We start from the raw sequence: 22,576 nt of genomic DNA on the forward strand, positions 1-22,576 counted from the left end.
GGGAACAGCTACCCAGCTGAAAATTCCAAAATTGTATTTGTTCTCGTTTGTTATTAAACACTGATGTTTGTGAATTAGTGGAGACCAAAAAATAAAAAATAATTTTAAAAAAGTAAAAATTAACCATTAAAAATTGAGAAAATAAAAATTAGATGCATTTCTAATTGTGCAGAAGTGGAACTCGGGTTATTATTTTTAATATGGCAGCAAACACTGGCCAGTTTTCACTCTTATGTCATTATAGACATTAAATCTGCAAAGAAAATGAAAGAAAAACACAAAGCTATTCACACTTGAGGGAAAATTCTGTCCCTGGATATTCAAAATTAAATCTATAAAAATACCGTGGTTTCAGAATTGGTTTTGTGATTGTTTCATTTGTTTGTAACTGTTTAACACCATTACCTGGTAAGGAATTGTGATGCTATTATGTTATTTTATCTTTTGATTCCTTAAAGTGCTTTTTGTAAGTTCTCAGTATCTTTTGAAGAGTGTTTTGCAGTGTCCCACTATGAAGCAGCAGCAGCAAGCAGCTGGCCTTTCTGCGTTACCTTCTTTCCTTTAGGGAGCTGTGCCCAAAGAAATTATTTTGTGGCTAACAAATGACTTTCCACTGAGCTGCTTCAACTCCATGTTTCCTGTGGTCACCAATTTTAAAATGAAATTTCTTTATTTTATTTTGTGTGCATGCACATGTGCTCCTTTATCTCTTGTAATCATCTCTTAAATCTTGATCTTACAAAGGAAGTCTATGAGTGTGCCTTCAGAAACATTACCTTGGTCTTTTCACCATATCCATGTGGAAAACTTTGTTGTAGGTAAAATGGTGCCTCTTTTCAAAGTTTTAAGTCCAGTTATGTTCATTTTTTTCAGTTCAGAAGTGGAAAGTGTTTGAGATGGAGCAGAATATGCATGAAAACAAACATATTTTGATCTGTGTTAGTTCAGTGTTTGAGCCACATCTGATCTATATTAGAAAGCAAACAAAATTAACTTGTGTAAACCCTTTGAGGGCATCAGATTAAGGCTCAGTAATATTTTGACTGTTACTGTTATACTTATTAATATTGATTCTAACTTGAGACCAAATCCTACGTTGTTGGTGGCTCCACTTCAATAAATTATGCAGATTTATGGCAACTCAAGAAATGACCATTATGTTTGTGGTTATTCATGTTGACTGAAGCTGGACAAGTAGCTGAATAGTGTTGTTTTAATTTAAGGGAATACAAAAATTTGGCTGAGGTTATTAGAGGTCATAATGCAAATGGAAATCGGCAATTGCATTGGTATTGATTCCTACTGAGTGCACTGCTGAGTGCAGAAGTGAGAAGCACGATCATCCACAGATCGTGTCCACAGTGTAAGTCTTACTGCTATGAATCTTAATGCTCTGGTAGCTGTTGGAAGTACATTATGGGACATGTAGAGTGACTGCAGTAGGACATGAGAAACGAAGCAATTTTTTTTAACAGCTGGGATGGGGCTGTCAGACAATTTTTTTTTGGTATATTACAGTTGTTAGCCAACTAGTGTGTGGTAAGCAATAATTGGTTAAAATACTTGTCAATTGAAGTCTGTGCAGTCAAAAGTTATATCAAGTTTAAGTGCAGGTCAGTCATTGTAAGAAATCTAGAAAGTAAAAGCCCTTGGCATTGTGTTTCTGGTTATGAAAGCAGCCTAATATGTGCTGATTTATTTTAATGTACGATTTACTCATAATTTGCAATTTGATTTTAATATGCTATAATGAAATTATGGAGTAAATAGTCAGTATGCTCATTTCTTTAACCTAATCAGATGTGTTGTCACAAAAGTTTCAAAGACCCGCTTATTCAGTTATGAAGTAGAAAGTAACTTCTATTATTAAAGGAGCAATTTGATTACTGTATCTTTGTCTTTTTTTAATGTTTAATTACTTTTATTGAAACTGAATCCTTCTTCTTGCACTATGTCCTAACCTTATTGGCCTGGGATCAGTTTCACACTGGCATTTATTCTATTAATGTTTCCATTTCTCACATCATGGAAAATGTGGATGTTCTGTTAATGGCTGTGTTAATCAAACAACTTTCTGTATCTCTGCAGTGCCCAAGTTTATGACATTACAATAGCGGGTACAGGAGATGAAATTGAAACCTTACAGTATATACTACAAATTGAATTACCTTGTCCATTTTGTGTAGGTTGCTTGAAGACTTATTTTAGATAATTGAAAAAGATTAACACTGCAAGAATAACCTTTGACAGCTATTCCTTCTGACAGGATCTCTGAAGTTTTAACTAAGTCCAGCGTTCTTGTAAAGATTTTGATCTTTGGACGCTGCTAACCTTGTTACTGTGATGCAGGCTGTGTTACAATATAAATCTTTCAAAAGAGCCTTTAAAAAAAAAAAAATCCATTTTACATTGGCATGCTTATTCAACTCCAATTTTATCTAATGTTCTTTTGTAAAGGCCTGTCGAGCTGTGAGTTTTGTTGGGTAGGGAAGGAAGTCTCTGGAACGGCAGTAAATCCTACGCATTCCATGGCGGCATTCTCTGGGCATTTGATGCCCTGCCTGCCTGCAGCTCCTGGCTTGCCCAGAGATGCCCAAAAATGCAGACGTGTAATTGGTGCAATTCTCAAGTATCTATTGCCTGCAGGAATGGTTTTAAGGTTGCTATGCATTATTCAGCCTTTGCTTTTGATGTGTGCAAGATCTCTGTGTTATTTTCAAGGATCTACTAAAGACTGTGAAGCATCTAACTATCTTGAAAACTGGCCTTTTTGTGAAATTTGTGAGCGAGAGTTTCAGGCAATGTTGGTATTTCTGTGCTTTAAAGTTAATACCTCTGTTATCCCTAGTCTTGTGTCTCGGTCTTGACATCTTCAGACCTACTGCATAAATGAGAAAATCCTCAAACTCAAAAAATATTCCCTGCATTTCTTTGTACTGCGTTTAGAGAGTGCTTTACTATTTGAATAATGCTGCTTTTTACTTGTGACCTACTTTTCTTACATAACTATGTATCTACAAAACTATATCCTGTAAAGTTATCCTTAAAATGTGTTCCTATGTCTGTGATCTTCTGGCATTTGCTGGGAGGAAGGTGGCCCTTCTGTGCTGTCATTTTGTTCTATGGCCCGCCTGGTGGCAGGTGTCGAACAGTAATACAAACCCAGTGATATAAGCCCAAACAAGCTCACCTGAAGTCCCTGTAGGATCCATCTGGCCAATACTGCCAAAATGATTTTCAAGCTGGAGTCTTGTGCTTGCCAAGCTGTTGGCTGAAGCAATCCTTCAATGTAGGTAGAAGGGATGAGGATCACTGTCCTACAACTGAAACAGTATTTGGGGAAGCAATGCTATTCTGCTTAGGAAATTTGCTTTACTTGATGAATTTAAGACAAACACATAACTAATCTTCAGCACCACTTCCTCCCTAAAGTTCCTGAAATATTGTTTTAGATTGTATTCATTTCCTTACAGTGTTTAGTTAAGTTGATGCTTTATCAGAAACTCGATCAGCTCTCCAGAAATGAATTTTGAAACTATTGCTGTCATAATTTCTACTGACTCTTTGCATTTCAATGTAGTGTTTCTTATATAGCTTTTCTATATATCTTTTTCTTTTCAAAAAAGTGTTTGCTTTTGCCTTGTAACTGGTGAAAATTATTTGCAAAGACAGTGAAGCATGACTTCATTTTTTAAATCCCTATTTAATGATCTTTCATAAATCCCATGTTTCATTCAGATAACATTATAGATGGCTGCGTGCTAAGGTGCAGGTCTTGGTGGGAAGGGATCTTAAATTGTTTGCTTGTTTTTCTCCAGAGAGTTGTTACAATCCCCTAGAGAAGATGATGTAGATGCTGCAATGAAAATTTTGCTCCAGTGGACTTCTCATGGCCTTGAAGATGTCCAGCTGGTAAATTACTCTGTTTTGCTCGACCTACCAGACTCTTCTTCAAACACGATAACTCTGAAAAACAGTGGTGAATGTTTTTATCCTGATGGACAGCGGTGCAGCAAAGTGACCAAAACACTTCATAGCCAAGACCTCCTGTACTCATACGCAGCTTACTCTGCCAAAGGAACTCTTGAGGTAATGTGTCTATTTGTCTCTGTCATTTGTGTTGGAATAGTTACAAAACACCGGTTTCCATTGAACTTGGCTGGGAAAAGTAAATGTGGTGAATTGCCCAGCCTTAAGATAATCCAATATATGCTGTTGAAATGTGATGTGGCCCAAATCTGAAGTTGAATGTTAAAAATCAGACAGACCTGAAGACTTCACGTGTTGTTTTTTTTTTTTTTTTAATTACTATTTATTTTTTAAATAAGTATCTGAGTTAATGTATTGTCATCTGTTGCTTTGGTGTAAAAAGCATGCAGGCTATATCTGATCTTCGTTGATCACAGAATTGCAGATTCGTAGGGGCTGGAAGGGAGACCTCTAGAAATCATTGAGTCCAGCCCCCTACAGCAGTCTGATATGTAAGTGCTACTGGTTTGAGGCATGTCAGTAGGAAGGTTGAGTTTCTCTGCCATGAGATCTGCTGGAGCACTAGTTTAATTCCTGGTGTTCCTGACTTATTGTTGTAGATCTTGCATAGTTTCTTCTGTGGCTGCTCCATTGATGCATATGCTCTGTTTTGCCTTGAAGATTACAGTTCATATTTTTGTCTTACAGTATCTTTTGTTAGAAAGTTCAGTCAGACAAAAAATATGCTGCCAGCTGGGATTAGTTACTTGCTGAGTGAAATAAGATCTCGAACTACTCTATTCTATTCTGAACTACCTTATTCTATCCTGTTCACTAGCTCCTTTCACATATTTGCTTTTCAAATCTATTTGGAATATACAGAGTGGTCATTATTTGTTTACTTTCCTCTTACTTAGTATAAATCTCAGTATATATTTCTGAAACATAAAAATTTCAACGTAAATTTCCTTGCTAACTGCATAGCTGTTGTACTGTTGTCTTTTTCCTTTTTAAAATATTGTACTTTTATCTCCAGTAATGCAGGGAACTTTGTTTTTTTTTCTTTTATTGTTTATAAGTTCATTCTCATGACAGAAGGACATTAGTGTATGTGTAAGAACAGACGTTGAGTTTGGGAGATACCTCTTCCAAAATATCTTTGTTCTATAAAATATTTATAGCATAGCAGTTACTGATTTTCGAGTAGTAAAATGCAACTGTTGTGTATTTTGTTTTTGACACAGTTCATCGTGTTCATTCGTTACTCATAATGTATTGTGGAAATCTTCTGAATCAAAGTGATGACAGTTGCATCACGCCCAGTAGCCAATCTTACTATTAACATGGTTTTGAAATTTGGACACTGAGAAATCTGAGGGCTGGTAGAATTTCAGATCCGTCAGTTTCTCATCCTGCTTGAAATTCTCTTTCTGGAAAGCATCAGAAGTTTTTATTCCAAAGGATTGTCTCCTTTGGGAGAAGACTTGTGTCCATCTCTTGTTTTATTTATTTATTTTAATATACCTTACGTGCCCATTTTCCAAGTTTAGTTTCATACTCGTTATGCCCTGGTATTGTATCAGTAAAACTCCTAAAGAACTGTAACTTCATATTGAAGTTTTTGATGTTACGAAGTGAAATGAAGTAAATGAAGATAGGTCTTGCATCATATACTCTTCAGCTTTTCTGTAGACAAGTAAAAAATACTAATGAACAGACTTGACTTACACTTTATCACTTAGAAACTCAATACATAATATATTTTCTCATAACCTAATAAGAGTAACTCTAATGAGGTAAAAGTACAGTTGTGGCCTTTGAGATTTCTTTCATGAAAATAAATGTGTTGCTAACTAATTCATCAGATTAAAGGAAATCGAATGTACCAGGGAAAATCTTTGATGTTATTACCAGAAACACGTGTACCACTTTGAGTTATATTTCAGGACACTTTTCTCCATAATTGAATTCTGAAGAAATGAGGACCACGTACACTGCCTATGTACTCATCTGTAAGGGTGTGCCTTGGCTTTGGCAAAACCTTTCAAAGCTTGTGTTTGAGCCAAAGGATGGCTGACTGTGTGTAATTCCACAGTCAGGGCTTTGAGATACTTGACGCTCTCACAGAACTTCAGATGTTTTCTGTTTTCTGATAAGAGTCTATCCTGAATGCTTTTCTGATGCTTTGCCTAAAAGGGAAATTTCCCCACATGTTTAGGCTATGGAGAAATTGGTAGCAATCTAACCTTTCTAACTTTCAATCCTATGGAATGATCTACGCTATTTAAGATAATGGGGTAGAAAAAAAAAACTTTGAGAAATATAAAGTGGTGGCTGTTGCTGGGTTCAGCAATCAGAGAGCGAGTTGATTGCTTGCAGTGGAACTACAAATTGTGTATTTTGAATATGTTGCAGTTGGTTGTGATTGCTAAATCATGAGGGTTTTCCTGTGAAAGGATATTCTAGTTACAGCTACTCATAATCTGAATAATTTTCTTTCAAATGTGACACATCTTTAGTAGAGAGCTTCTATTACACATCACATAATCAGGTTGAATTGCTAATATTGCTTGAATGCTGCTGCTCCATTGTATCTCATTTGTGTATTTGGTGTGCTGGAAGTTCAAACAAATAAAACCGTTAGTTCATTGCATCTGCTTCTGTCTAGAAGCAGAGCTATAGCTCTACCTGCATGTTGACAAGGTTATTTGTAGAATAGGAAGACTCATTTTCTTTGACGACCTGTCATGTCCATTCATTATATGGCCGTTGTATATGAGCTGTCCAATTTGTGCTTTCTGGTAACAGTCTAAACAGCATTTGTGATATCTGAAATCTACTTCAAAAACCTACAGTGCCATTGTGATGGATGGTGCACTTTACTGCTTCTCTATAATTCATTGGGCCCTGAAAAGGTGACACTGTTTACCCATCATGGTGACAGGCAGGGCAGCCTGCAGTTGTGGAGAGAGCAGTCTTGTCAGCTCTGTAATAGATATTGCAGAGGTTATGTAAATAATATACCACAGACCAGGTCAGTCCAAGGAAAAAAAAAAAGTGGAATATATTTTTATTAAAACTTTAATGTCAGATGCGTTTATAGAGTTTAAACCTTTTATCTGCTTAATGAAAATGGAAAAGCCTCTTTGGTCAACATTGCGTATGAAGGGAAATCACATCGCATTGAATTTATGCATTGAAGCAAAATGTGTTGTCAGACAGTATCTGGCCAGCCTCTGAGTGAGTGTGCTGCGGTGAATCACAACGTGCCATTCCATGCTCTCACGTCATAGGAGTGCCTGAGAGCTGTGGCTGCAGGCTGTCCCTGGGGAGCGGGGACGAGCAGGGAGCTGCTGCTGAGCTCTGAGGAAAGGTGCTGCGGAGCTGCTGTGTGCTTCTTCTGGTGCTGAATGTGTAAGATGTGTTAGGGTGAGTGCACCTCCATAACCAACCTGCAGCAATGATCTCCAGAGGGTGATGTGAGTGCACAGGTGGAATGTGGTGTTCATCTGCTCTGTCCCATGTTGGACTGCAGCAACTCCCTGCTAGGTCCTTTGCTGTTCTGTGTGGAGAGTCCTTAAAATGGGCATTCCAAGCAGGCAGGTTTCTGAGATCTGTGGATAGAAACAAAGTTGTTCCTGTCTCCAAGGCAGTGCCCATCCGTATCCCATTTGCAAGTCAGCCTTGCTGCCATCCACATTCCCTGGCTGCCTTCACTTCTCTGCCTCTTCTCCCTTCCAAATTCTGACTGATGACCCATTTCTCTCTTCCAAGTGTTTGCTGATGTTAGCCAATTTTATTCCCAACTCAACCAGCAGTATCTTTGATTAGTTTTGAAGGGGCAGGTAGGAGCAGAAAAGTGAGAATGCCGACTGTTTGCCTCTGTAACTGCAATATGCAGAAGAGATTCTCTACATCTGTTGATAGTATTTTAGCCTGCTCCGGTTCATTTGTTTCAGTGACATTTTCTCAGCTAAATGAGAACCCAACATGAGATTAATGCAACCCGAAACAGTGAGAGAGGTTCAGACCCATCTGTTAAGCTCAGTTAGTAGCAATTTTGCCATTCTTCAATCCTTGCAAGGCAGAAATGAAGGAGGCACTGTGCACATTCCTGACGGGTCTTGCATGAGGAAGAGGGTTTGCTCAGTGCAGCAGACACCCCATTCTCCCATCTCTGGGCTGAGATGCCTTCTCTGCCCATCCATCCCTTTTCTCCATCCAGAAAGGTGGCAGCCTTTGTCTCCTTGACTGCTGATTCCCCTGCTCTTAGCCACTTACTGCCATGTCCCCACTGTGTGCCCTACAGTCTCTTTCTCTAAGTCGTTAGTAGCACTTTGCAAGCACTCTTCAGTTTCCTTGTAGAATTTAAGTTTCTCTATATTTCTAGTTCTGTACAAAAAAAAAAAAAAAAAAAGCTTTGAGTTCCTTGGGGAGGGATTGAGCATCAGGAATGCCTTGACCCAAAAGTTTGCTTTCATTTGGTTTGATTACTTCCCGAACTGAAAACGTTAGTGCATGCTTATTATCTTTTGTCTTCCCTCTAGCTGATCAGTGGTAATTTCCTTAACAGTATTTCTGAATTAACAGTTGGGTTTGAATATCTTTTAAATATTCCCAGTATATTTTTATCCCCAGGCAAAATTTCCAAATGAGCCTTCAGCAGCACGCTCACTTGCACATCTTGAATTCCAAAAGCAGAGTGCATGTAATTCAGATTAAATAATCACAGCATCTCACCCTAAGTCTTTCAGTCATTTTTGATGGTACACTGGTGCAAAATATCAAGCTGGGGGAATCTTCATACATCTGTACATCTAATTCCTTTAGGCATGCCAATTTAGTTCATTATTATCTTTATTAACATTTTCTAAAATTTCTTCTCTGAAGAGACGTGTACTAGCTAAAATGAACCCCTAGCAATTGCAATCAGTTTGCAGATGGCAAGGGCTATAGGTTGAGTAACACATACACAAATGAGAAAAATCATGCAACTTTGTTAACGTTTAGATATTTTGGAGGAACCTTATTTATCCTTTATTTATAGAGGAGTTTTTTTCAGAAGCCTTTTCCACAAATAATCATAACTTAGACCACTGTTCTGCATGCTAAGTAGGCACAGCAAATTTTTCAAGACAATCTCGCTAAGAATATGGATTTTGGAATAACTTGACCTTTAAACAGAAAACAGCGGTTAGCATTAACTACAGTATAGCTGCCGTTCCATTATAATTACATATAGAAAACTGTGGAATGTAATGTGAAAGTTGTGTAATTTAAAATTCCAGTCAAGAACTACAGAAATGATCATTGAAAAGATTTCCTGCAGAGTATCCTGTCAGTTTTCTGCCATATATCATATAACCATTCATAAATAAAGTTGTACAGCTCCCTAAAATAATAGCGGCTCATCATGCATAAGAGTCCAGTTAACACTGCTGCATGGTTTTTGTATCATTGAGGGTCAGGATTTCAAAGATGTACATGGCTACTACCACCTTTTACTGCTTTACAGTTGTTAGTGGATATCATAATCGCGTTTTAGTAATAAAATATTAGTAATGGCATTTTAATAAGTGTTAATAATGGAGTTTTTTTTCCACTGCAAAAGAGCAAAAGGTGAGGCATCTTGTATCCATAGACATAACAGATCACTGAGTACTTCCAAGCCATTGCACATAATCAGCCAAAGGCGTTTTTCCATAAAAACTCTGTAAAAATTGGAGCAATGCTGAACCATAAACATTACGTATATTCCCTTTGCACGGTTCAAAACTGAAGGGTGAGAACAATGAAAACATTGGAAATAGATTTGGTTCTTTATTCAGCTTTCAGTGAAAGTAAAATTCCTGTTGAAATTAAAGAGACTTGTGATAATTTCATCCAGAGTTTAGTTTTGTTTTTTTTTTTTTCTGTTGATAGTCACATGGACACATTTCTATAGATGACTCAGGGAAATATTTTTCACTTCAATAATTTTATTGCATGATTAAAATTTCCTGTCGAGTTCAATTGATGTCTGGGTTGATAACTGCCCAGTGTGTCTTATCTGTCGTGCTCACTTCTTGTTAATGGTGCAAACTTAAATGCCAGGTGAGAAGAGTGGTATGTGAAAAAGAAGCGTGAGTTGTAAATGCAGCCTAAGCTAGCTGAGGATAAAACTACCATGAGAAGAGTTATTTGGTGAGGACAGATTTTAGATAATTTTGTGAGAAATCTTTATTTGAAGAATTTTGGTATAAAAGAGTGAAGAATGAACTATCTTAGAGAGTGCTTTCAGGAATGGTATAAACCTGGACGTAGAACCTTAATAGTAAGGAAAGCCAAGAAGCTAAGAAGGCCTCTAGTAAAGGAAGCGCTTTGAAGCAAATGTGTTTTGAAAACCTTTCAGAGCAGGATGAAAAAAATCTGCAGAATGTGGTCTCTGCTCTGGTACAGCTGGTTCAAAAAATACATAAGAACTGAGTGATGACTCCGTTTCTAACCATAGACAAGTCTAAGTTTGGTATCCAGATGCATTTGTAGGAGTGTATTGGGTGTGTATGTGAACTGTGGACTAAAATGTCTTGAGAAAAATCCTCTCTCAAAAATTTACTTTTGAGCTGGTTGGAAATACAGCACTTACAACTGCAACCAGCAGTGCAAGCCTCAATTCTGGGAGGGATGTATCCCAAATTTAAAAAGAAAAAAAAAAAAGGAATTGTGAACAAAGATGAAAATACACTGACTTTTCCTTTTGCTAGAATTGGGAATCCCTAGGGTTTTGGGTTTTTTTTTTTGTTGTTGTTCAATATGCAATCTCATCTAAGTTGAAATAAATCTAGTGCCTAACATCTCATGTAATGGATATTAGTTACTGTGTTTATCTCATTCATTAAGGCGGCCTTAATGTGAATTAATCATGAGAAATATCTGTCCTATCCTCATAATTATTTCTTATGTTCCCATGCTCTGCAGTTCAAAGAGAAAGCGAATGATCCATCACCAGCTTGTGACTGACCCGAGAGTAGGTGTGTTTGAGAAAGGAGATGCTTCAAGGAATTTATCTTCCTTCCGCTGAATTATGTTACTTGATAGACTTAGTCTTGTCTCCTGTAAGATTCACTGCTTCACACTGGTGTCTTCAAGGGGCAGACAGAGGAGAATAAGGATAGAATTGGTCTGGCAACAACTTCAACTGTTAGAGAGCAAAGCTCCTTAAATATGCAGGAAAGCTCCCGTGTGTTGTCTCTGGGGAGAGATGTTCCTTCTTCTATGGGTCACGGCTTGCCAGACACAATCTTTGCTAGAGGAGTATTTTGTAGGTTGAAGTAGCATGGAAAACTGGAAATAATATTACTGCCAATTAAGTTTCTATATCATTCTTCTAACTAAAATTTTTATTCCAAAAAAAAAATGAATTTATTTATACATATCCTTTTATCTAAAAATCCCTGATATCTGAAGACTAAAAGAAAATGTTTGTGTCATGTAATGTGATGCGGACTAGACATCTAGAATTCTTGTCCATGCAAACTGATGGACAAAGACTGCTCATTCAGGTGTATTCCTGCTGGCCTTGTTTTCTTAAGGCACGTAGACTTTCTCTGCCTAAAATAACTTATATAATTTTTCATTTTTCTGTACAGACGACAAAGTTTCTTGTGATTATAGAAGAAAGTGGGCTTCTTGTTGATGGAGTATGAAAACTTGTGGTTTGAAACAGCATTTATGACAGTACATACTGACCTGTCAGTTTTCAGTTCCTTTCTGTTGGTTATTTAACATCTTGTGCAAGAGAAATCATACCAGGGCAAGAGGAAGAGTTGAGTGCAGATCTCTGTGGCGTCTAGTAGTTCTCTAATAATGTCTCTGACTGCTTTTATTGAAAACTATTCTGTAAAGTACTACTACAGTAATACTGAGCAACTCTCTACTGCTGTAAAAAAGTGACCTGGAATGCTGGCTGTGGAAGATCAGGGAAGCTCTGGAGCTCCAACAGGGCAACAGTAGATTACTCCTTCCTCCCATCAAGTTGTCTGGGTTGCAGTTTCCCTGCAGTCTTTCCCATGTATTTTAGGTAATGTAAACATCTTTCCTTTGAGATATAATGTATCAAAACACACTGTACAGAGTGAACAATTCACTGGTCTCTTCTAAAATGGAGCAATTCCTGTCCTTTGCATAGGATTTCCTTTCTTTTACAGGATTTTCTGTCCCTGCTGAGAGCATAGGAAGCAAGTTCACAAATTCTCAATGGAGTTCATGCTCATACGTTAGTAGAGATGAACTCTGAGAATGTCTGTGTGAAATTAGGTACCTCAGAAATATTATTGCCTTAATCTATGCAAAGGCAAGCTACTAATTGCACTATAGCAAGGGTACCTGACAGAGCCCTATCCTGAATTCCTGCTTAATTCCTTCCATTGCTCATAAAAATAAAGCGTTAAAAATTGAAGGCCAACCATTTCTGAAAGAAGAAAGAATTTCAGCTTACTTAAAAGTGAACAGTGACACGATAGAGTCACAGTTAATGACCAACTGGCAGTTCATTTTTGAAAACAAAATCAGAATGCCTGGAAGAATGAAGAACTTTTATTCCTACAACAACGTTAAATATGTGATACCTGCATCATAAGCTTATGTGTTTCTTGTAAGGTTTAATATCCAGAATGTTACATAATTGAAAATGAAAATATCTATTGCTTCAATCACAGAGCTTTACTATTCTCACATGTAGCCATTTTTTGTATTTGCCTTGGTCAATCATTTTGTCCGCTTGAATTCATTATCACTCGCTATTCTCATTGGAGCCTCTTTCTTCCATCCAAATGTGTTTGTAATTCTAGAGTGTATTTTTCAGCTTGTTTCCTAAAAGGACGATTTGTAGACCTATACAATTATCTATTGCTTTTGGATACCAGAGTTCACACCAGATATGAAAGGTGTCATCTTCCTTTTTGCAACTACACGTCTAGTTCTCCAGATTTGACGAAATGCTGCTTTAACTCCCTGATGTGTTTACAGCACTATATGGTTTGCCATCTCTCTCATTATGTTCAGTGTCTGACGTTTGGCCAAGTGATGGCTACAAGTTCTGTGTAAAAGAGTGTTTATTATACTGTGGAAAATCAAGTTCTCACTGATGTTTCTGAAAGTTGAAGATGGAATGGATAACCTCTTGTGCATAGTTATGCTTATCTGCATTTTTGAAGTAGGTGTCCACTTTATCCTTCTGTTTCAAAGTACATACAGTAACAGCAGCATATGTTTTCTGTGTGTATAGCAAGCATACGTAGAAATAGAGCCAGTATATATATTTCTGTATATTATGCATGCAGTAAGATGAGAGCTGGTTGGCTAAAACAGGCTTCTCATCCTTTGAAATTTGTGCAATTTTAAAATGGCAAAAATTGGAAGCCTGAATATTGTAAGGTTATTTTCTAGATTTTTTTTTTGTTTACACAACCAGCCCAGCTCTGAAAGTGAAGGAATTTAACAAAACTGATACACTAGCCTCTAAGAAATTAAAATATTGAAGTTATTAAATGACATATTTCAGCTGCACTTGAAAAGATTCAAAAGCACTTCCATGCAATATTTCACATTGGTTGACACACACATTGTCTCTGATAGTGTTTGCATTCTCTTGACACTATTTTTATGGCCTGTCATTTTAGACAGGAGATTATTTTCTTTCTTGAGTTGTGTAGGCGTAAACTCACATTTCGCTGTTTTTCATGGAGATCCCCTGAAAAAGCAGAGCAAGGAGATATTGGTGCCTTGGGATACGCCCTCCTGCTCTGCTAGGGACTGACCCATCCCTGCTGTAGCAGTCTATCTGGCAGCTTGTGCCACAGCCTGCAGTGGCTGTGTGTATATGAAGCTTCCAGGCATTTCTCAAAGGTGCAAGCGTCTTCCCTAGGCTTTAACATATAGAGAATTCTTTCCTGTAGTGGTTATATTTATATTTTTATTCTATATAGATGATAAAAAGGCCTTTAAATGACGATGGTCTTCAGCCTCTGGATGGTTCGTGTCAGAGAGTAAACAATAAAACTTGTCCTTTCCCGCAGTCTGGCCTTTAGAATTTGCTGAACTCTGACACTGTGGGGACGGATTTTGATATAAAACAGTTTCACTGGAAATATTAAGGCCAGGTTTAAATTACAGCATTATAATTCACCATGTACATTTTATGATTTTTTTTTTTAATGTAGTATTGTGGCTAAACAATTCTGATTGTTTTGGTAGCTTTTCCTCAGTCTGCGTGATTTATAAATGTATATTTGCATGAACAGCTATCCCTGAGTAAGCTCAACCAAATAGGCTGGCAAATACGAATTACTGTTTCTTCTTAGGAAAATATGATCAATGTGGCTTTCATTTCATATATAAGAAAGAATCACCAGAAATTTAAATTTTGCCACTAGCGAGTTTTGTGAGATGACAGGCATTCAGCACCACTTAATGAAGGCTTAGGATAATGAAATTTCTGATGGGTTTTCAAGCCTCAAATGATGTTGTGTCCTTCAGTGTTTTATAACCAAAGCAATGTTCTTAGAGATTTTAGAATAAATATCAATTTTTATACGACTGAAGAAAATGTTTGACTTCCGAATATCTAAAAAATAGATAAGTATTTTAATCTAATTAGAAAAGATGAAAAAACAAGGCTTGCCACATTGGATATCTCACTGAATATCATGAATTAAAAAATTACACTTAGATATTAGTTTTTCCTTCTGCTTAAGGGAAACTGGAAGAATGTAATCATGAGCAGAGGGCAAAAAAGTAAAAACAAATGAAAAGAAGGAAAAATAAAGTTCAAAATAGATGTAGAGGGAGGAGTCTACTGGGTAAGTATTATCATCAGGGGACAGACTATGCCAACTCAGATTTATCTGGGGCTCTGTAACCATAAAACACAGAAGAGGTTCTTTTCTGTAGGCTATAAAAAGGCTTCGATCTTAATTCAGTCTCCATGGGTGATAGCAGGATAAGAACACCTGCTATAAACTATAAAGAGCAAGCAAGCCAACAAGTTAAACTCCAGTGTCTCTCTAAAAACGATACTGGAACAGCACAAGCAACCTGTAGGAACATTCCTGCCTGGAATGGAGCTGTTTTGCCAGATATGGTGAGGGGAGGAAAGAGCACCTGAAATGTGTCAGCAACTAAATTTGCTCTGTGAGGTCAAACTCTGAGGCTGAGGGACATAATTGTTTCCTCTTGTTTTGGTATTGCACTCTTGAACAAATTACAATTTTAGATGTTACTGCAATTTTACATGATAAAATCTAGACACAAAGAATCCTTTCTGACTGTTAGTTGGCATTGAAGATCATATGGAATTACTCTGATATTTCAGTGGGTGAATACGAATATTGAAGTAAAAAAAGCTTGCAGTGTAAGGTGCAAAAAAGCACAAAAGAATTTCATCAATCTGTTTGAAGATGACTAAATACTTTATTTAGTGAACAAATAGGCATTTAATAATGACCCCAAACATATCACATTATCTGGAGCAACACTCAAATTTTGTGATTCAAGTCTGCCCAGACGTCGTGCATCAAATGTAATTCTAAATATTACTGATTGTATGGTCACACTTTCTTTTATCTTTTTCTGTTTTGGCAATGCTGAACCTCGCAAGAGGAAACCAAACTTACTGTGTTTGCTCTTGGCTTCAGTGAATCCTAACCACAAAACAGCAGGCTGATTCCACTTGTATTGAGTGCCATTACTGTAAGAGGCCTCAATAGTTAGGCTGCAGCCACTTTTAGTTGTGCTTTCAGCTCTTCAATTAAACCGGAGGTGGTAATGAGACGTATGCTGCAAAACCTACCAACACAGGTCTTTTAATTCTCCATCCAGGTTCTGTTATGACTGGGTAGTTCATTTTGCCTCTGGCTGCTCAAACAAGGGCAAAGAGGGAGGTTTGGGTGGTAGCAATTAGAGGGAGACAGCTGTGGTTCATTGGGTATCAGCTGCATGCTTTTGGCTATAATGGGAGAAGCATCCCCAACAGAAAGTGCAAGAGAACTTATACTGATGAATGAGTTGGCATGCTTGGACACAACAGTTATTTCTTTTTTTTCCTAATTTTAGTGAAGAAATGCTTTTATGTTTGCAGAGTATTCTGTGTATTTGTTAATGTCCAACTTTAATCTACAGCCAGCTTGAATTTACTTTTATACTGTGCTGAATGTTGCCTTCAATCGCAGTTTCAGTGCTGTGCAAATGAATCATAGTGAAGTGTTTAATAAAATTCAATCTCAGGTGCTGATCACAAACTACTGTCTGCTCCAATATGATTTGCAAATGTACTTTTAAGTTTTTACATTTGTCAGGAGGAATAGTTGGAGGTCATTTACCTGTGATTGGTCACACATTTGTTACCTTTATTGGGTCGACAGCCTAAAAACAGTAGCTGAATATTGAGGGACATATGAAGGTCATAGATTTGAATGAAATAAGAGGATGTAGTATGTGTGAACACACAATAGACTGAGGTGTTGGTCCATCATTTTCTTTAGGTAAATTGTCTTAATTCTGATGAGTAATTGTCCTAAATAAATTGTATACATAGCATTCAGCTTTGTAAAATACTGACAGTTTTTTCATCTGTTTCTGTCTGTTTCTATCCTTCTCTCATCTATTTTTGATCTATTTAACTTGTTCTTTACATTTTTAATTCTGATAGTATTTGCTAAGAAAGCGAATTTTTAAGATTGCATATGATGGCTTCAGGATTCCAACTGCCGCTTGCTTCATACAGTTACGAATACTTTTCTTTTCCAAGAGCTAGCTATTGTTGTGTTTTGTTTTTTTTTTTTTTCTACCCTTGACTGGGTGAAGAATGCTTTTTATTCTCTTTAATTTTGGAGAGAAGTAAAAGGGACTGAGAAAAGACCCTTGGCTTCCCTGATCATGGCATTTTCAAAATGCTTGACTTTGCAGATTTTGTGGGTTTTTTATCATAATTTTTAAGATGGAATGTTTACAAGTCATTGAGCATCATCTTGGGATTTAGAAACTAATAATAAGTCTAACATAAAATAATTACTTTTCCTAGAAATGTTTGTTTTATTACTTACCCTTACTTCATTTCACGCGTGGGGGAATACTTCTGAACTCCATATTGCACATCACAATTTGCTCCGAAATAGTCGTATCTTTGAAACAGCATAGCAATTTGAAGAGTAAGTACCCAATTCAAATGGATAAAACAGCTCATTGTTTAGTCGTTTTCTAGTTTAAGGTAAGAGGATTTACTCTCCCGTATCTAAATCAAGTATACATGTGCTCTTTTTCAGCATCTGATAAAAGGATGAGTTCTTTTCTGTTTTATGAATAAAATTATCCTACCAAAGGAAAGCAATGTATCAAGCATGGGTTACTGTGGGTGAGGTATTCTACTTTCTTAAATCTGGAATCTATAAAATGAGAAATATTTCCCATTGTAAGCATTTCTAAAACAGGAAGAAAAAAAAAAACTAATCTTTATTCATTATTTTTTGGAGTTAAGACTGTTGTGACTAAAACAGAACTTCATGCAACATAAATAGCTATTTCTCAGCAGATGATTGATAGAGTAGCACTTTTTGGCTTAATATACTTTTCTCTAACATTATTTTGAAATTATACTTTTAATCTTTCATAGTAGAAATAAAGGATCAAATTGGTTGAGCCCCAGCACTTACAGTAAGAGCAAAACTGACTACTTTGAGCTCGTGTTGTGGTATAGTATGTAATTAATTAGAGCTGAATGATTCTCTATGTATTACAAATTTTACATTGATTTCAGGTGTACAAAAAAGGAAGAAGTAGGAATCTTAAAAACTTTTCTCTTGTAGAGTCAGTATAGTACTTGGAAAGGACCAGCAAGCAGCACTTGAAAGTGTGGTTTGCATCCATAAATTAACAAACAGCAGTCACTAAATAGATTAATAATTGTGCAAACATGTAGTATTCTTCTTTACAGAATGATGGATAGCACCCTGGAGGAGCAGCTAGCAAAAATAACATGAAGAGGCTTGTGAATATGAGCAGGCATCGCATTTTCACACAGACACACTGTTGAAGCAAATGATGTGATACTCCATTATGTCATACCTTTGTGTATTGATTATGCCTCAGGAAAAGGCAGTGCAGTTTCTCAAATAAGTGATGAAAGCCCTGATTTCAGATTGTTTGGAGGTAATTGGTAAAAGCGTTGGGTCCAAAGGGATTAGAGGTCTCTGCAGAAATCAACTCATAGATAAGCTCGCAAACTGTAAGACTTTTGAGACCAATAATTATTTCACTTCAGTGACTTCTGTAGGTACAAATGAAAATAAAGCCAAGTTCTACAAAATAAGGCAAATCTGTGAGAACTTCTGGGAAGTAGGCTGATGAATTAATTCCTTTTCTTCTTTTGAGATGAACTGTGCATAACTACATTAATTCTGTGAGATCTTTTCAGACAGGAGCGTCAAATTAAGTAAAACGTATCGTAGCTTGCAATAGAACCAAAACTTAATTCATGTGATTTTGTCATACTTTTCAATGTAACAATCACACGGGAAAGTTTATATTGTATTTCAGCTTATAGTCATGATTTGAGTTTTTATATTAAATAGTTTTCATGTTCTTTATGTAGTGAAAACCTATGTGTTAAAAAAAAAAAATTCTGTATGAAGTGCACGATTTTTTGCTCTTACATTTCAGTACCTGGTGTAAAATCTGGTGTTTACTGTTACAGAAGTGTTTAATTACTTTGGTTGAGCTTTCTAAAGACTGTTTATACAGCACTGATGACATGTTATGGACTTAGAAAATTGTTAACTTGAAAATTTAATGAAATGTGTTTAAGAAGACATGGACTTTGGCAAGAAAGAAATTTATGAATTCAATTCACGTGTTAAAGCACAAGCTCATAACATTCAGATAGAATTGTATAAGAGTAAACACTTTCTTAAAATACCTGTGTTTAGGAATCTAGTGAAGTTTCACACATCCTACACTGCCAGAATAACTGTTGGAAGAATTTAAACAGTTTGTGTGAAGATGTCTAAAATCAGAAGTGTTGACTTTGGCAGTGAGTCCATGGTTACTGAAACTGAAATGAAAGAGAAATTTTCCATCCTGTACTGCTCGTCTTGTTTTATTTTTTAAATGTTTGTGTAATATTTTTGTGTTGTCTTGTTTGTATTTTATGTGAAAACTGTGCGAAGGGTTTAGAGGTACAAGATTTTCTTTGGTGTTCTGAAATCAGCATATAAAACTAATTATCTTCATACTTGGTCTTTGACAATTGCTATATATGTGCCAGACAAATGCAGCTGGTTACTCTTAAATTTTATTTGTGTATGTAGATACATATATATATGTGTATATAAACATAAGTAGATTAATAAATACATGTATACTTCCTAAATCTTTAGAAACACTTCTTGAATGTTTTATCTATCACTGTCCCTGCTTGACATACTCTTGCACTGTTCTAACTAAAGTGCCAAAGATCATCCTGTAAAGACTTTGTAGTTAGTTGGATGTGATTTTAAATAATATAAAAGCATTAATAGAAAAGCTTAAGCATCAGTGTGGTATAATCTGTTGTAAATGTTTTATCTAATGCTGGATAACATGTAAGTAAGTACTTCAAGGTTACTCAATGAGCATTCAAGACCCCATAATAAAACTGTCTATTGGTACAGTGTGTAAACCTAGGTGTTGTCGCGTGACCTGCTGAATCGTTCACTCTTGAAATGCTTTACAAGACTTTGGTTCCTTTAAAGAGTAGAGGGAAGTAAAGTACAGGTTAGTTATTATCCCTTACATAGTTCTAATTGCATTCTTTTAACTAATAAGGAGGAATTCTCATCAGAATCAGCAGCATTTACAATTATTATTGGCAAGAAATAAAATTCTGATTTTTATCACTGCTGAGGAATTGCTTGAAAACTGCCAAGATAGAAATGTATTTGTCAGATTTAATTATCAAGCTCTTTGCTCTTACAGGTCTTCCTATTCCAGTGATTAGAAATAAGGTTAAACAGAACTCCCAGCTGCTTGTAATTGCACAGACAACTTTGTTTCTGTGGAATGAACACTCTCTCTGCTGTATAGTTATCAATATGCCCTGAATTTTGTCTTCTCTTTCAGGCAGAACTTGTTGATATACAATATGGGACCATAGAAGACTTGATGCGAATTCAAACCACTACAAATGTGACCAAAAAAATTGCACTTCTGAAGCTAGGACAATCACCTTTACTTTATAAGGTTAGTTTTACACTTGATCTACAGTACCTCTTACATGTAACATTTGTTTTGCTGTGTATCTTAGAGTGCCCCAGTATCCTGCTGTGTTTTAGCTGTGTACTATAATCCTTTTGGCAAATGAAGAAATCCTCAAAATAATAATAAAGTATGAGGTGGGGGGGAGGGGAAGGGGGGAAAGGCAGCTGAAATCAGCTGTTGCATCTTTGCAAAAAACTGCACAGGTAAGACTGCTGAAATCTTGTTTCCACATTATTATATGTAGCACTTAACCTGCTGGCTATAGGTTGAGTGTGCTGGTAGAAGAAGCAGAGTACTTTGTGTACTCACCTGACCCTCAGCTTCTGAGAGTGTTTCCAGTCCCAGGGGGCTGGGTCTAAACTGCAGCGCTTTTGCCCTCAATACAGATGTGCTGCTGAAAGCACTGAGATTGTGAGGTAAGCAATAGCATACACTATAGGAGGACTATCTCATTGGTTTTGGATTTGTTTAAGAAATTACACTGTAACTTGATTTCGTTGTTACATGATACAGCCATGTTCTGTGGGTAAGGTACCGCTGCCTTCCTACTTCTTCCTTCCATCCTTACCATCTCAGAGGGAGAGAGACTGAGCTGGAGAACAGCATTAATTTTCATGGTGTTTCTGCTGCAAAATGTGCGAGCAGACAGGCATTTATCCTTATTTCTGTTAATTTTACAGGCTCCTCTTGTAAATTCGCCAGGATTTACCTGCCTGTGGTTGAGTTTCCATAGGTTCAGAGTGAGCATGCTTTTTCTACTCCCTCCCTTTCTTTGTTCTTTGGCTGTAGCTATGTAGGGAGAAGAGTACATGCATATGTGTTTGCTCATTCTCCTACTACTCCAGCCCAGGCAGAGAGCACTGAGTTGGAGCTCAGCAGTCCATTTGCAAATTAGATGTAATGGAGTCCACATATAAAACACATTTAAACCCTGAATATCAAGTAACTGTTTTCTATTGCAAATATTTTATAAGCAGAATACTGTTTTGCCTTTCAGAAAATACACTAGCCCAATAAATAATTAAACAATTCATTCCCAATTCACAGTAGCAATTATAAAACAACAGTAACTCCAGATCTTATAATTAACAGAATCAGGATCTGCTCTGTCAGCCACGAGAAAGTGCAATCGGGACCACAACACAGGTTTAGAAAATAAGCACTTGGTTGTTTTTTTTTTAAATAGGGATAATATTTGTCCTAATAAAAATGCCATTTTCAACTGAGTAGCTTTAGTTGTTTGTCTACATTATTTAGCTGCAATCTAATTAAGTTTGTGAAAGGTCAGTTATCATTGCTGGAACTTGGCTGTTGTGCATCATTTCCGTCGATAGATCTTATACTGTATTTCAATGCCAACTGACAAAAATAATGAAATAGCAGTTGGAGCTCATAAAATAGGAATTTGATAAAGAGGCAAAGCTTGCTATAATAGTGTTGTTACAGTGTCTGTGGAATAGACACTTTTACCAATTTAATTCTATTTCTGTATGCACTTATTATGTCTAAATTACCAAGTAGTACAGCTGAAGGAGCAGAGCAAGATAGTTGATCCTGACAACTGTCTTAGGATTTTTGCTATGTCTACAGCAGTTTGGTCCAAAGGAGTGCGTGCTAATTAGTAGTTGAGCACTCATTTGCTCTTTTAAAATTATCCATTTTTGCATATTCAGAGCGTTGCATAATGCGAACCAAAGTGTGATCAGTGTTGATGATCAGGAGATTGACTGAAAACACACTGCTGATCCAACTAAGGAGACAGTCACCTACATATATTTGATGTCACTTTAGTAACAGTTGCTGAAGTCGTGAGGGGAAAATATAGCAATCCCTCAAACCTGTACTCATCTCACACACGTAGAAAGTTTGGTTTTATTTCTTGTTTCTTCTTTTTGAGGTTGTAAACTCTCTTTTTTAGGGTATAAATTGTGCCTCTTTGGCTGTGAAATGACCATAATCTTTTAAAAATATGAGGAAAATATGTGGGAGGATAGAAATAGTCTTTTGTAGGAAATATTTGAACTGAAAGAGAAAGATTGCATTAAACAGCTAGTCTTAATGGGCGCCATATCTCACCACTGAATGCATTTCTTGTCTGCCTTTTCCCCTAAAGTTTGCTTCTGTATTTACTGAGTCTGTTGTAGCAGATGCTTTCCTTTGCCTTTATTTTCCTTATCTCTGTTGTCCACGTGCTTGGTTTTACATCACATTAAAACAGAACACTAGATCATAACAGAGGTGTCACTGTATATGTATATATATATCTTGTTCTTTCTATTTTTTTCTGTCCAACTTGCATTTTTCACATTTTAATGTTCTTTAATTTCTCATTATTACTACC

General features: G+C 36.6%; 1 protein-coding gene across 2 annotated transcripts in view; it reads left to right on the top strand.

Moving 5' to 3' along the window:
• The window catches only part of NAALADL2 (N-acetylated alpha-linked acidic dipeptidase like 2), a 292,368-nt gene that overhangs the window by 127,549 nt on the left and 142,243 nt on the right, over positions 1–22,576 (top strand). For both annotated transcript variants that reach the window (XM_048954430.1, XM_048954429.1), the window contains exons 3-4: positions 3,819–4,089; positions 20,098–20,217. In XM_048954430.1, the coding sequence (XP_048810387.1) occupies positions 3,819–4,089; positions 20,098–20,217 (391 nt within the window). The remainder of the gene's footprint in view (positions 1–3,818; positions 4,090–20,097; positions 20,218–22,576) is intronic.

Source organism: Lagopus muta, chromosome 9 (genome assembly GCF_023343835.1).
Source record: "Lagopus muta isolate bLagMut1 chromosome 9, bLagMut1 primary, whole genome shotgun sequence".
Taxonomy (NCBI): Eukaryota; Metazoa; Chordata; class Aves; order Galliformes; family Phasianidae; genus Lagopus; species Lagopus muta.